Raw genomic sequence first — 15,019 nt, 5'->3', positions numbered from 1 at the left:
TTGCCTTAACTAGAACCTTCGGTGCTTAAGTATAAGTAAAGCTGTAATACCATCTACACTAATAAAAGACAAACATGCAAATTGACCTTACCTTCGCTATGCCTTAAGCCATGCCCACCAGCCAGTCAGAGCAACTATATGCAAATTAACCCAACCAAGATGGCGGCCAGCAGCCACTGAGTGGAGCAAGCAGGAGGACTGGTTGCCCCAATGATGGAGGAAGCCAAGCTTCCCATTTGCCACAGCTGGCTCTGAGCTCCACTCAAAGCAACAAAGTTTCAATTATAGAAGATAAATAAACCTCAGATACCTGCTTTCAGCTGGCTGTGGCCACAGAGCTGTAGCGAGCAGGAGACTTGGTTGCCCCAGTGATGGAGGAAGCCAAGCTTCCCTCCCACCTGCCCTGGCCGGCTTTGAGCTCCTCTCAAGGCTACAAAGTTTCAATTATAGAAGGCAAATAAATCCCAGAATTAAAAAAAAGAAAAGAAACAAAGGAGAGTCTGGGAGCTTCTGTCACCAGCAGGGGGGCTTGGCCAGCCTAAAAACCGGCCCACAGCCCCTCACCCAGACTGGCCAGGCACCCCAGTGGGGGCCCCCGACCCTAAAGGGGGTGTGGCCAGCCTGAAAACAGCCATCAGCCTCTCACCCAGGCTGGCCAGACACCCCAGTGGGGAACCCCACCCTGAAGGGTGTGTGACCAGCCTGCAAACACCCATCAGCCCCTCACCCAGGCTGGCCAGGCACCCCAGTGGGACCCCCACCCTGATCCGGGACACCCTTCAGGGCAAATCAGCCACCCCCACCCATGCACCAGGCCTCTATCCTATATAATAAAAGGGTAATATGCAAACTGACCCTAAAAGCAGAAGGACTGGGAATGACTGGTCACTATGACACATACTGACCATCAGGGGGCAGACGCTCAATGCAGGAGCTTCCCCCTGGTGGTCAGTGTGCTCCCACAGGGGGAGCTCTGCTCAGCCACAAGCCAGGCTGACAGCTGCCAGTACAGCGGTGGTGGTGGTAGCCTCTCCCTCCTTCTCAGCAGCGCTAAGGATGTCCGACTGCAGCTTAGGCCTGGTCCCCGCTGGCAAGTGGACATCCCCCAAGGGCTCCCGGGCTGCCAGAGGAATGTCTGATTGCCAGCTTAGGCCCAATCCCCCAGGGAGCAGGCCTAAGCCAGCAGGTGGTCATCCCCCAAGGGGTCCCAGACTGTGAGAGGGCACAGGCTGGGCTGAGGGATGCCCTACCCTCCCCCCCCCCCCCGAGTGCACAAATTTTTGTGCACCGGGCCTCTAGTATGTAAATAAAGTCCTAAAGAAAACCTGAAGCTGTATAAACATAAATATACATTGTTGAGTTATTGGCCAAGTGGCAGAAGTGGGTGTTTGGCAGGATTTGACAGGTGAAGAGAGAGATAGCAGCCATAGTGTGCTCTACTGCTGGATCTGGACAGTGAGTCTGGGAGGCTCTCAGACCAACCTTTGATTTTAATAAAAGTGGTAGCAAATACTTTAGTAGCATTTACACTGTACCAGGCACTATCCTAAGCACTTTCTGTGTATTAATTCATTAAATCTTCACAACAACCTTCAAGGTAAGTGATGACTATTACACCCCTTTAATGGTGAGAAAAGCCACCCAGCTATCAGGTTATCAGGGCCAGGATTTGGACCCAGGCAGCCTGCTCACAGCTGTGTCCAAATCACTGAAATCAGTTAGGGTCCTAGTAGCACCTTGAGTCGTAATGGAACCATTTGTTTTTCTGCATTAGGCATGGTTGTAAAGGTTTTATATTTATTTTCTCTTTTAATTTCTATGATAACTAGTGGAGTTTGTATTGTCTTGATCTTCCATATAAGGAAAATGGAGCCTGAAAACATGTCCAAGTTTACATAACTAGTAAGCAGTGGACTAAAATTTGAACCTAGGTGTATCTGACACTAAATTTATGCTTTTAACCATAATAATATTGCCTATGTCCACATGTCAAGGACTCAGACCAAAATCAGAGGAGCACAAGAGCAGCTAGCTCCCTAAGTCATGTCACTTTTCTGAAAGGGAATGGCCACTGCTGCCAGACACCAGATCTCAGGATGACAGGAGAAGTTAAATACCTGTTTTCAGAATTTGTCAGATGCTTCCCAGTTTCAGCCTGCGCTGTGGCCTTCTCTCCCCCCACCACCCTTCCTCCCTCTAACCAACCTACCTTCCCTCCCTCCCTCCCCCACTCCCTCCTTTTTTTGAGTTTGAGCAAAATTGCAAAGAACATCAAGTCCCAGTATATCAGACTCCTTGCAAATACTTAAGCTTGGTTCTTAAAATCAAGAAAGTAATTTTCAAAAATCCAAAGAGGAAATGCCCATAGGAAACTCAAAATTTTAATTGTACTTAAGTTTTATAATAAAAATGTGCTTTGGTAAAAACAGAATTCTATTTTATTAAAGATTAAACAAATCAGGAAATGATATAAATCTTTCTTCGGTTTTCTATCAGTAAATATCTGAATGTCCATGTTTTCCCAGATTGGCCTCCTAGACTTTAGGAAGGGCATTGGATTTTTCAATATGATGGAAAACCATCTGAGGGTTTTAAGCTAAAAACTGATCTGGTTTAATTTACATTTTTAAAAGAGCACACTGGCCACTTTGTAGAGGATAGACCACTGGAGACTAGAGTAGAAGTTGGAAGACCGGATAAGTGGTTGTAGATGACAGTGTCTTGGACTAGAGTGGTAAGAAGTAGTCAGAAGCAGGTATAGACAATAGGATTGCTGATGGATTGAATGTGGGATATGCAGGAGAAATGATAAAAGTGGGAAGTTCTTGATAAAGGTGAAAAATAAGTCTCCAAGATAGGATTAAGGTGGCATGGAGGAAGGGAAACAAACTAACACATAGTGAATACCCTTTCTGAATACCCCAACCACAGTGAGGCAGGTACTGTATAACATGTAAAAGGGGATTAAGAAGGTCTCTTGTGATCTGGTTCTTGTCTTCCTCACCAGCCTAATCTCCATTCATCCTTCCTATACCCACCCCCATGAAAGCCTGGCATGCTCATCAGCATGGATCTGCTTATGGTTCTCCATCCACACCAGCCTACTTCACATCCTTCTGCCTTGCACAGGCTGCCTTCTCCTGAAATTCATTACTTTGTTCAATAAATTATATGAGTCTCTGCCTTGAGCCAGGCATTGGGGATACAGTGGAGAATTAAAATGGCCCTTCTCTCCCGAAGCTTATAGTCCATTAGGGAAGACTCACAAATATTAACACAATCAGTAATTACGGTGATTAAGTAGTACACAAGAAGACTACCAGGAGATATGAGGCTGTAAAACAAGGGACCTTGAACTAGATTTGGCAGAGAATGAGCAGTCAGGGTTAGCTTCCCTAAAGACCTGCTGTGTCTACTTCATTATGAAGGGTAAATAGGAGTTGGATAGCTAGGCAAAGAGGAAAGGAAGAGGCTCCCGGTCATTAGGAACATTTCGTACTAAGGTGGAAAGAAGCATGGCATATTCAAAGAACTGAAAGGCCAGTGTGGCGTGAACATAGAGAATGAAAGAGGCCCAAGATAAGCCTGGAGAGAGGGAGGGAGGTTTCACAGAACCATCTTGTGGACTTGGGTCTTTAGCCTAAGAGCCACAGGAAGCCACTGAAAGGTTTATATAAAGGAATGATGTGATCAGACTGGCATTTTAAAAGGAGTGTCTGGTTGCTGTGTGGAGAATGGCTTGGGAGGGGAACTAAAGGAGATGGCTAATTGGACAAAAAGGATGAGAAAGAGAGTGAGCATGAGCTCCAGATTGTCCATTGTACTGGGCAGTGGTGCCGTTCACTGTGACAGGGAATACAGAGAGGAGCAGCTTTGGAGGAGAGATCGGGAATTTAGTTTCAGATGTACACATTGAATGTGAGGTGCCTATGAATCATCAAAATGGAGCCATCAAGGAGACAGTTTATGTAAGTATCTGAATGTCAGAAGGAAGCTGGACTAGATACATATATTTGGGAATCATCAACTTAGAGATGAGAACCAAAGCCAGGAGACTGAATGAAGGTGCACAGAGAGACTAAAGAGTTCCCTGTCAAACTCCTAGAATTCTTCCCAGCCTATCTTAGTCATCACCTCTGCAAAGTCTTCCCTGCTACCTACAGAAAGTAATTTACTACTTCTGTGTTCTTTATCTACCTTGCATTTATTATATCATACTAGAGGCCCGGTGCACAAAAATTTGTGCACTCGGGGGGTGGGGGGTCCCTCAGCCCAGCCTGTGCCCTCTCGCAGTCTGGGACCCCTCGGGAGATAATGACCTGCTGGCTTAGGCCTGCTCCCGGGTGGCAGAGGGCAGGCCCAATCCCTAGGTGCTGCTCCTGGTCGGGCTCAGAGCCGGGCTGATTGGGGAGTTGGGGCGCCGCCCCCTGTCATGCACAGAGCAGGGTGGATTGGGAGGTTGCGATGCCACCCTCAGTCACGCTCAGGGTAGGGCCGATTGGGGGGTTGGGGCACTGCCCCCTGCCACACTCAAGGCAGGGTCGATGGGGAGGTTGCGGCGCCACCCCTGTCACGCACAGAGCAGGGCCAATCAGGGAGTTGGGGCGCTGCCCCCTGTCACGCACAGAGCAGGGCCCATCAGGGGGGTTGGGGCTCTGTACCCTGTCATGCACAGAGCAGGGCCAATCAGGGGGTTGGGGAGCTCCCCCCTGTCACGCACAGAGTAGGGCCCATCAGGGGGTTGAGGAGCTCCCCCCTGTCACTCACAGAGTAGTGCCGATAGGGGAGTTGTGGCACCGTCCCCTGTCACACACAGAGCAGGGCGGATCAGCGGGTTGGGGCGCCGCCCTCTATCACCCACAGAGCAGGGCCGATCAGGGTGTTGGGGTGCCGCCACTGTCACACTCAGGGCAGGGCCGATGGGGAGGTTATGGCTCTACCCCGTCACACACAGAGCAGGGCCCGTGGGGGGGGGGGGTGTTGGGGTGCCGCACCCTGTCACACACAGAGCAGGGCCGATCAGGGGGTTTGGGCGCTGCCCCCTGTCACACTGATCCCAGTGCCAGGAGGCCTCTCGGCTCCGCTGATCCCGGTGCTGGGAGTCATATTACCCTTTTACTATATAGCATAGAGGCCTGGTGCATGGGTGGGGGCCAGCTGGTTTGCACTGAAGGGTGTCCTGGATCAGGGTGGGGGTCCCCACTGGGCTGCCTGGCCAGCCTGGATGAGGGGATGATGGCTGTTTGCAGCTGGTCACACACCCTTCAGGGTGGGGGTCCCCACTGGGGTGCCTGGCCAGCCTGGGTGAGGGGATGATGGCTGTTTGCAGCTGGTCACACACCCTTCAGGGTGGGGGTCCCCACTGGGGTGCCTGGCCAGTCTCGGTGAGGGACTGAGGGCTGTTTTCAGGCTGTCGGGTGACTGAAGCTCCCAACCTCTCCTTTTTTTCTTTTTTTTTTTCTTTTTTATTCTGGGCCAGCTTTAGCTATGGCTCCAGCTCTGCGGCCTCTGCTGCTAGGAAAGCGGAAACCCTTGGGCCCAGACTTGTTTGTGTTCTACAATCGAAACTCTGTATCAACTCCAGCTCCGAGATCCTGGCTCGCTGAAAGCAGGTTTCTGGAGTTTTTGTTAGCTTCTATATGTTACTATGTTTCAAACTGCCCGCTCAGAGGCCTGCAGCAGCAGGCGGGGAACGTTGGAGTCCACTGTCACTGAAGCAAGCAAGCCTCATGTTCAGTTTAAGCTGCCTGGCTGCCGGTCGCCATCTTGGCTGTCATTTAATTTGCATATCTCACTGATTAGCCAATGGGAAGGGTAGCGGTTGTACGCCAATTACCATGTTTCTCTTTTATTAGTGTAGATAGTAATTACTTGATTCTGTGTCTCACCTCAATTACATGGAAGCCCTTATAAGTGAGGTATATTCTTGTACTCAGTTTATGGCGTAGTAGCTGATGCTTAGTAAGTTTCCAGTAAATGTTACTCAGATGAATTCAATTGAAGCAATATGGCCTTTGGACCTTAGAGTAGCATGTCTAGTTACTACAAGTAATAAATGGTGTAACAAGGCCTAACTCATCAGCAAACCCTTCTATTGGAGCGTTTTTCCCCTTGGACCTTCATCTCAATCAATGGGAAAATTGTACTTATGAAATATAAATTTGCTTTCTGGTAATGTGCCCATTCCAGTACCAAATTTAACTGTTTTTTGATCCGAGGAAAATGCTGATTCTTTTGCTAACCATGTTGCAAAAGGAGAGCTCGATGTCTGCACTCAATGCTGCAGCAAATGTGTGTGGTCTATGAGAAATGTGTTATCAAGAGCTGGTAAACATTGTTCTGGCAGAAACCCACACCAGAGAGGACAGCATATGTGATACGATTTACAGTCAAATCACATTCCACATGCTCTCAGAGCTCCAGAAAAATCAGACGGCAATTCTCAAATTAGCCATCTGCCTCTCTGCTTTCTGTTACCTCTTCCAGTGAAACAGTGGGGAGGGAGAGATGAAGGGAGGGGTGGGAATATTTTATGAAAGTTTGCTTGGAAGGCTGTGTGTATGTTTTTATAGTATAGTTCTTCAGAGAACATGAATAGAGGCCAGAGATGACATTGTGGTGAAGGGTTCAACCCTTAGTCACACTTGGTCTGATACCAACCTATTTAGTATAGTCTGTCATCTAAAGCAAATTATCTAACATTTCGAATCCTCAGATTCCTTATCTGTAAATGGTGATGGTGAGTGGTGATGTTGGGATGAGGGTATGGGTAAGACCCAATATATATTTCAGGGGGTAGCTTTGAGGAAAAGATATGATGACATTTGCAAAGCATTTAACACAGTTGACTGACATGTAGTAACTTAAATAAATGTCAGCTAGTTGTAGAATAGTAGAGGTAACTGAGGCAGGGTTTTTTTTGTGTGTAGTTTTTTTTTAGAGAGAGAGAGAGAAAACATCAATGATGAGAATCATTGATCTGCTGCCTCCTGCATGATCCCCTACTGGGGATCGAGCCTGCAACCTGGGCATGTGCCCTAGACCGGAATTGAACCCGGGACCCTTCAGTCTGTGGGCCGATGCTCTATTCACTGAGCCAAACCAGCTAGGGCAAAGGCAGGTGTTTGTTTGTTTGTTTGTTTGGAGAGACGGGGGTGGTTTCTATTTTATTTTGTTATTGGTATATAATAAAAATTTGAGAAACTTACTAATTTAAAATTTTTATTTGTAATTGGAGTTTTACCTTTTAATAGCCATATGAATGCAAATTCTAAATGGCACTGAAGCCCTGACCGGTTTGGCTCAGTGGATAGAGCGTTGGCCTGTGGACTGAAAGGTCCCAGGTTCAATTCCGGTCAAGGGCATGTACCTTGGTTGCAGACACATCCCCAGTAGGGGGTGTGCAGGAGGCAGCGGATCGATGTTTCTCTCTCGTCGATGTTTCTAACGCTCTATCCCTCTCCCTTCTTCTCTGTGAAAAATCAATAAAAATATATTAGTAGTAGTTACTAAACTGAAAATATGAGTATTCTATGGTGTAAATTTGAGTTTGAAACTTGATTCCTTGGAATGTTTTTAAATTCTAGTGTTATACCTGAGGAAACTTCTTGGTTATATAAATAATCATCACAATTCTGAATTGTGTGACTAGCTTATAAGCCAAACAAAAAATGCTTCCAAAGTTAGGAGACTTCAAAAGCCGTTCAGTATAAAGCAGTACTCTTGGAAAGGAAGACAGCATTGTGTTTGCTCAAATGCCCTGTGTTCTCATGCCTGCTCTGATTATTTGTGTACACAAACCTCTGAGGTCCTGCCTGTGACCAGCATTGTTGAGGGTGGTGGAATCTGTTGCCATGGGAGAAGGAAAAGAAGTATGAAAAAGGCAAAGGATAAAAGCTGACATCTGGTTGATGGAACCTTCTTTTGCCCCCAACAGTTCTGCCACAGAAAGGGATGAATGGCTAGAAGCGATTTCCAGGTCAATAGAAGAGTATGCCAAGAAAAGAATCACATTCTGCCCTAGTAGGAGTCTTGATGAGGTATTGTCTTTTCCTCCTCCTCCTTTTTTTAATGCATTTTACTTTTTATCTTAAAAAAACTGTTCCCAGGGGTTTAGAAAGGCAACATGTTTTACAGAAGGATTGGAGGTGTGTGTGTGATTTCAGAGCTAAAATTTTATCCTGTTAATGTCTCACTGCAAGTCTATAGCATGTAGCATAGTCATATTTTTTTCTAGTTATAAAACCTCGTTGTATAAAATTTAGAAAATGCAGCATAGTTTAAGGGAACTAATCAGCTGTCATCATACTACCACAGGCATGTTTTAAAATTAATTTTGCATTAGAGGATTGTTAGAATGTAGCTAATCTTAATACCCTGAGAACATGAAAAAATATAATAGCTCATATTTCATCCCATGTCCCTAATTGATACCATCTGCATTGTGATCGCCACTACTAAAGACAAGGCTTGATTCTGTAGCAGTCCACATGCATGCAATAATCAGGCATCGTTCTTCCACAGGCAGACTCAGAAAATAAAGAGGAAGTTTGTCCCCTTGGATCAAAGGCTCCTATCTGGATTCCTGATACCAGAGCCACAATGTGTATGATCTGCACAAGTGAATTTACTCTGACCTGGAGACGACATCACTGCCGGGCCTGCGGAAAGGTGGGAGAGGATAACACCCATTTCCAGTGTGATTTTTAATAGCTCCAGACTGTATATAGTGAGGAAGCATATGTCCCCTTGTAAACCTGTGTAGGAGAGAAAAAAATATACTGAATCACAGGTGGTATTTTCTCTAAATATTTAGGCATGGGGCAGTCTTGTTAGGGAACTTATTCCCTCCTACCTCAAGGTTACTTTAGCATGCCAGTAATAGACAATTTTCATTTAAAAAAAACTTACAAATTCACAATTAAATAGACCCTCGTGTGTGTGTGTGTGTGTGTGTGTGTGTGTGTGTGTGTGTGTGCGTATAAGCCTAAGTGACCATCTGACCGGTAGCTATGACAAGCAATGACCACCAGGAGGCAGACACTCAACTCAGGAGCTGCCAAGCTGCAGTGACTTGGCAGCTGTGGTTTTCAGGTGACGCACCCAGAACCAGAGAGGAAGGAGCCCGATTCAAGGGTGCATCACCTGAGAACTGCCCTCTCACAATCTGGGACCCCTCAGGGGATGTCAGAGAGCCGGTTTCAGCCTGATCCTCGGAGGCCAGGCTGAGGAACCCCACCTGTGCACAAATCCATGCACCGGGCCTCTACTCTATAGATAATTACTTAAACTACATTTATCTGGATACTAATTATAGTAAGTCCTCACTTAACATCTTGATAGGTTCTGTGACTTTACCAGTAAGTGCAAGGACTTAACAATGAGACCAGTTTTACTGGAAGCTAAATGATATAAGCCAGAATTAAGTTCCTGTATGGTCACATAAATGTTATAATGAGATGACATTATTCAAGGACCTGCTGAATTTATAGGGGGAACTTTCAGCATTGAAATTATCACAAATGATGTTTCTAAGTCTTCATGACCTCATTAGTAAACTAGTAATTAGTTTATTAGAGCACAGTAACAATGACATCAACGAGTAATTGTAAAGGTTAAATGAGGTCTTATTTAGAGAGCATTTAATATAGGGGCAGACAGTGGGAGAGATGGTCAGAGGTGGTCATGGTTATATCAGTAATGATAACAATGACAGCAATGATAATGAAGATAATACAGCTAACACAGGACTTACTGTGCATCAGGTGCTGTTCAAACATTTTGCACACATTAACTCTTTAGTATATTATTTTTTTTTGTAGTAAACACTCAATAATCATCTGAGGCCTCTGTATCTTCCAGTGTGGTATTGTGTGTGAGTTCATTGCATGCCTGAAGTCCATAGAATTGTATTGAGAATCAATGACTGGTGGTAAAAATGGTTTTGAAAAGTAGGCAGCACTATAAATTGTAACATACCAGATAGTTTGGATACAAAGATTATTCTAAATTAAATAATTCCAATGTGTTTTCAGATTGTGTGCCAAGCTTGTTCATCAAATAAGTGTGGCTTAGATTACCTGAAAAATCAACCAGCAAGAGTATGTGAATATTGTTTTCAAGAACTGCAGAAATTAGGTAATATATAAGTAAAGACTTAACCCCAAGTTCCTTTAATTCCCAGATGCTTTCAAACGGCCTTCTGAAAGAATCATCTTAGAAGAATCACATTAGCAATATGATTTGGTGATACTCATCTCAAAATATTGAGTATTTTGCTTTCCTTAGTTAAGCTCTCTTAACTCATATTTAGTAATATTTTCAAGAGAGGTTGGACTGAAGTTTATTCTTACTCTAATCACAGTTTTGCTTAGAATACTAATTGTAGAAATGTAATTATAGGATGAAATGCTTAAAACAGTTACAAGGGCACTTTAACTCTCAAGTAATTTTGAAGTTTCTAGTTTCACAACTGTGCTCATTACAAATCATTTTTATATATCTGTAAAGTAATTCTTTATGGAAGTATACCTGGTGTCACTTTGATAGCCTAATTTTAATCACTTGGATTGATTTAGTGAGGTGTTATTGTACATATAAATGTGTAGCTTTTCACTAAATATGAAATGATATATCATGTCTGCCTACTCATTCCCAGGTAATTCATCCCTGCAGTTAAGCAGGACTGTTCAGGTCTATGTTTTAGGAAGAGACCTTTAAATTCCTGAAACATTTAGGCTCTAAATTTTTAAAAGATTATCTTTCATTTTCATGAAGAGCAGCGTTTCATCAGCATATGAGAATAATTGAATGAAACTAGATGACATGTGATTTGTCTGTGTACAAGAAGACATATCCATCTAATTATTCCCTTGCCATGTGTTCCTCCATGTGCTCTCTCTGGGTATATAGTATTGGCTGGAACCATTCAAAATAAATTCTTTTGAACCTTTCTCCCCCATCATTAAGACTCATTTGGTCAGTAAATCTTGTCAAGTTTATCTTTGTCTTTCTCTTGATTTCTTCATCTCATAAAAAGGCCTTCATTATCTTTCATCTGGACTACTGCAGTAATTTCCAAACAGATTTTCTTGCTACAAATCCGTCTTCCTTTCCACTGCCAGATTTATTTTTCCCAGTTCAGTCTGCTCATGTCACTCTCCAGCCTAAAAGGTCTTTCATTTCCCACTGCCTAAATAGCAGCAGTCCAGGTTCCTTAGAACCAGCCTTTTATTTCCAGCCTCATAGTATTCTCCAAGTAGATGATCTGATTTCATCTCTCTCTGTTTTTTGCTTATGCTGACCTCTCTTCATAAAGCATTCCTCCTCCTCTTCTTTGCTTGGCAAACTTAGGTATACCAACTCAACCATCTCATCCTCTTCTCAGCTTTTCCTGAACCTGTGCAGTCAAAATTAATTGCTTGCTCATCTTGTCTCGTAGCCCCTTTTATTTTTTTAAATTATTTTTTAAATGTTTTCATTGATTTGAGAGAGGAAGGGAGAGGGAGAGAGAAATAGAAACATCAATGATGAGAGAGAATCACTGATTGACTGCTTCCTGCAAGCCCACACTCAGGATCGAGCCTGCAACCTGGACATATGCCCTGACTAGGAATCGACCCGTGACCTCCTGGTTCATAGGTCAATGCTCAACCACTGAGCCATGCCGGCTGGGCTTGTAGCCCCTTTTCATTGTAATATTATTTGGTTCATTGTAATATTATTTGGTCATGTATCTAGATACTAAATGAAGTTAGATTTGTTTTTTTCAAGTCAGGAGTGAAGTGTTTTAAAAAATGTTTTTAAGTTGGTAGTACAATGACATGTTCCACAATTCTAAAGGCACAAAAGCGCAATCCTTTCACATGGTTTAGTGTTGAAAAAGTATAAAATCATAGACAGTGGAAAGCCTTCCTCCCACTCATCTTCTGGCCATCTATCTTCTGTTGCCAGGGCCGTCAGTACCACCAGTTTCTTAAGTATTCTTCCACGGAAATTTTATGCAATAATGTTTATTGATCTGAATTAAATTGAATTGCAGAATGGTTACCACTGGTGTATAAGTGTGCTTGTTTCTTTTAGATCACCAGCACTCTCCTAAGATTGGATCTCCCGGAAATCACAAATCTTCAAGTGCCTTATCATCAGTCTTACAGAGTATTCCATCAGGGAGGAAACAGAAAAAAATCCCAGCGGCTCTCAAAGAAGTAAGTGTCTCCATTAAACTTGCAACCTGATAGAGGCTGAATTATTCATACACATAATAGACTGTTTCTCATTCATAAAGGAAGATGTCATTTCCCACAACTATTAAGACATGCATTTTAATACTGGTGATGAGATGTGGCTGATGCCTCACTATCTTGCTTAGTCTCCCATATGACCTGAGTCATTTAGAAAATGGCTGTCAAAAAGTTTGCAGAATATTTTATAGCAGTGATAGAAAGTAAAGATAACTTGGGTGCATGTCAATTATTTTTAAATAGTTCGTTCTCATTTTTTATTTTTAATATATTTTTATTGATTTCAGAGAGGAAGGGAGAGGTAGAGAGAGATAGAAACATCAATGATAAGAGAGAATCATTGATTGACTGCCTCCTGCATGCCCCCTACTGGGGATGGAGCCTGCAACCTGGGCATGTGCCCTTGACCGGAATCAAACCCAGGACCTTTCAGTCTGCAGGCCGATGCTCGATCCACTGAGCCAAACCGGCTAGAGCATGAATTTTTAATATTACTTTGAGGAGACCCCTAACTAGAGGGAAGAATATGCAGAATATTTGTAGGCATTGGTTAGTTATATACAGCTGATAATCACTAATAATAGGTTGTCATTCCTTTAAGCTTAAAAGAAATATTTAAAAGGTGATAATAGCATATACTAGTACAGTTAGACCTGGCAGTGGCATAATCCACAAGCATCACTGGTATCCAATCCCAGTTCCTCAAATTCAAGTGTTCAGTCAGCCAGTGCCAGCGATCAGAAGCACCGCCTTTCTGGCCACTCCCCCTTTAATTAGTTTATTAATTGGTTCCACCTATGCTAGTTTTGTGGCCAGTAGAGTTTTAAATTTTATTCTCTTGCTTAGTTACTGTGTGAAAACATCACACATTTATTATCTCAAGAGCCCAGGCATAGCTTAGCTGGGATCCCTCTAGGGCCACAACCATAGTGTTGGCTATTGTTGACGGACTAGGGAAGGTTTACTTCCATCCTCACTCAGGCTGTTGGCAGAATTCATTTCCTTGCAGTTGAAAGACTGAGGGCCTTGGCTTCTTATTTGCTTTTCCTAGAGGTTGTCCTCAACTCCTTGCCACACGGGCCTCCCACCATGGTTGCCTGTTTCTTCAAAGCCAGAATGGGAGACAGAGCTGTCTACTAGTAAGATTGAGTCTAATATAATGTCATAATCAGGGGAGTGACATCCCATCAGCTTCACCCTATACTGTGGGTGAGGAGCAAGTCCCAGGTCCTGCCCACATGTAAGGGGAGGAGAATGTGCAACAGTGTGATTTTCAGAGGCAGGGGTCATGGGGAGTCACTTCAGGGTCTGTGCACCACACCACTAATTAGGCAATTCGTAAACTTGGCTATTGTTCCTGTGTTAAAAAAAGATAGAAAAGTCTCAACTGCCAAATTATAATCACTATAAAAGCTTACTATATTTTGTCTAGAGATTAAAACATTTTCAACCTTTTATGAAGCAAAACAGACTTCTTTTCTTCCAGACCAAAATTTGGGGAGTAGAAACTGATCCTTAAAATCACCATTAATAGAATTCTCTATTTACTTTTCTGTTGGTACAAATTTTTAGTTATTTCAGGGACAGAGTTTAAGTTTTAAGTAATTTTCTCTGATTACCAGAATAAGAAAAGCAATAAACAACATACACAGGCCCCAAAATGCAGTTTTAAAAAAGGCTTTTTGACCTTTGGAATTATTTTTCTTCTGGAAACCAGAAAAAACAGACAAACCTGCAAAGAAAAACATACATACAAACCAGGTAGAATTCTAGGACTGCTTCTAAAAGGTTTTTTTATGCATGTGGTAATTCATTATCAGTGGAGAATAGCAGACTTTGAAAATAAACTTTAATTTTGAAATATTATTATTATGGTTATTGCTTTCAGAACCAATGATCAAAAGCTATTTTATTATTTTAAATTTTTTGTTTGAACACCATATAACTGTATATGGGATTTGCTTATCTAGGTATCAGCAAATACAGAAGATTCTTCCATGAGTGGCTATTTGTACAGGTCAAAGGGCCATAAAAAACCTTGGAAACACTTTTGGTTTGTCATAAAAAATAAAGTGCTATATACATATGCTGCAAGTGAGGTAAGATCTGAAATCTAAATATGTGTAATTTGGGTATCGTGTTTTATAATGCCAACTGGAAATAGTTACAGTATTTGTTTAATCTGTTTTATGTTACTTGTTTTGCTTTGCTTCTGGAGGGGGAGATGTTGTTACCTTAATTTTGTTATAATCTTCACCAAGGAGATAGATATATGTGTGTGTGTGTGTGTGTGTGTGTGTGTATATCCTATATAATAAAAGCCTAATATGCTAAGTGTCCAGTCATCCGATCGGCCATTCAGCCAAAGCATAATATGCTAATGATATGCTAAGGCCGCTCAACCACTTACTATGATATGCACTGACCACCAGGGGGCAGACGCTCCGACTGGTAGGTTAGCTTGTTGCTGGGGTCTGGCCGATCAGGACTGAGCAAGACAGGCCAGACACGCCCTGGAGCCTTCACTTGGTCCCTCCCCAGCTGGCCAACCTCCTGCGTCCCTCCCCGGCCCGGATTGTGCACCGGTGGGGTCCCTCAGCTTGGCCTGTGTTCTCTCACCATCCGGGACCCCTCGGGGGATGTCGGAGAGCTGGTTTCGGCCTCTAGTATATATATTTACTTTTCGTGCACAAGTGGGGTTCCTAGGCCTGGCTGGCGATCAGGGCCGATCAGGGCCATCTGACCCAGTCTTGATCGGGGCTGGGCCGATTGGGGCC

At 43.5% G+C, this 15,019-nt stretch overlaps 1 protein-coding gene across 4 annotated transcripts in view; it reads left to right on the top strand.

Annotated features, from left to right (window-relative positions):
- FGD6 (FYVE, RhoGEF and PH domain containing 6) overlaps positions 1–15,019 on the top strand; it is a 131,412-nt gene that overhangs the window by 108,029 nt on the left and 8,364 nt on the right. The window contains exons 16-20 of one of the 4 annotated variants that reach the window (XM_036298105.1): positions 7,937–8,039; positions 8,524–8,670; positions 10,035–10,137; positions 12,082–12,206; positions 14,213–14,341. In XM_036298105.1, coding sequence (XP_036153998.1) covers positions 7,937–8,039; positions 8,524–8,670; positions 10,035–10,137; positions 12,082–12,206; positions 14,213–14,341 — 607 coding nt within the window. The remainder of the gene's footprint in view (positions 1–7,936; positions 8,040–8,523; positions 8,671–10,034; positions 10,138–12,081; positions 12,207–14,212; positions 14,342–15,019) is intronic. The other 3 variants (XR_004965885.1, XM_036298106.1, XR_004965884.1) reach the window with 3 other exon arrangements.

This window comes from Myotis myotis, unplaced genomic scaffold (genome assembly GCF_014108235.1).
Source record: "Myotis myotis isolate mMyoMyo1 unplaced genomic scaffold, mMyoMyo1.p scaffold_m19_p_3, whole genome shotgun sequence".
NCBI classification, from domain to species: Eukaryota; Metazoa; Chordata; class Mammalia; order Chiroptera; family Vespertilionidae; genus Myotis; species Myotis myotis.
This window is presented reverse-complemented; position numbering and strand designations above follow the sequence as displayed.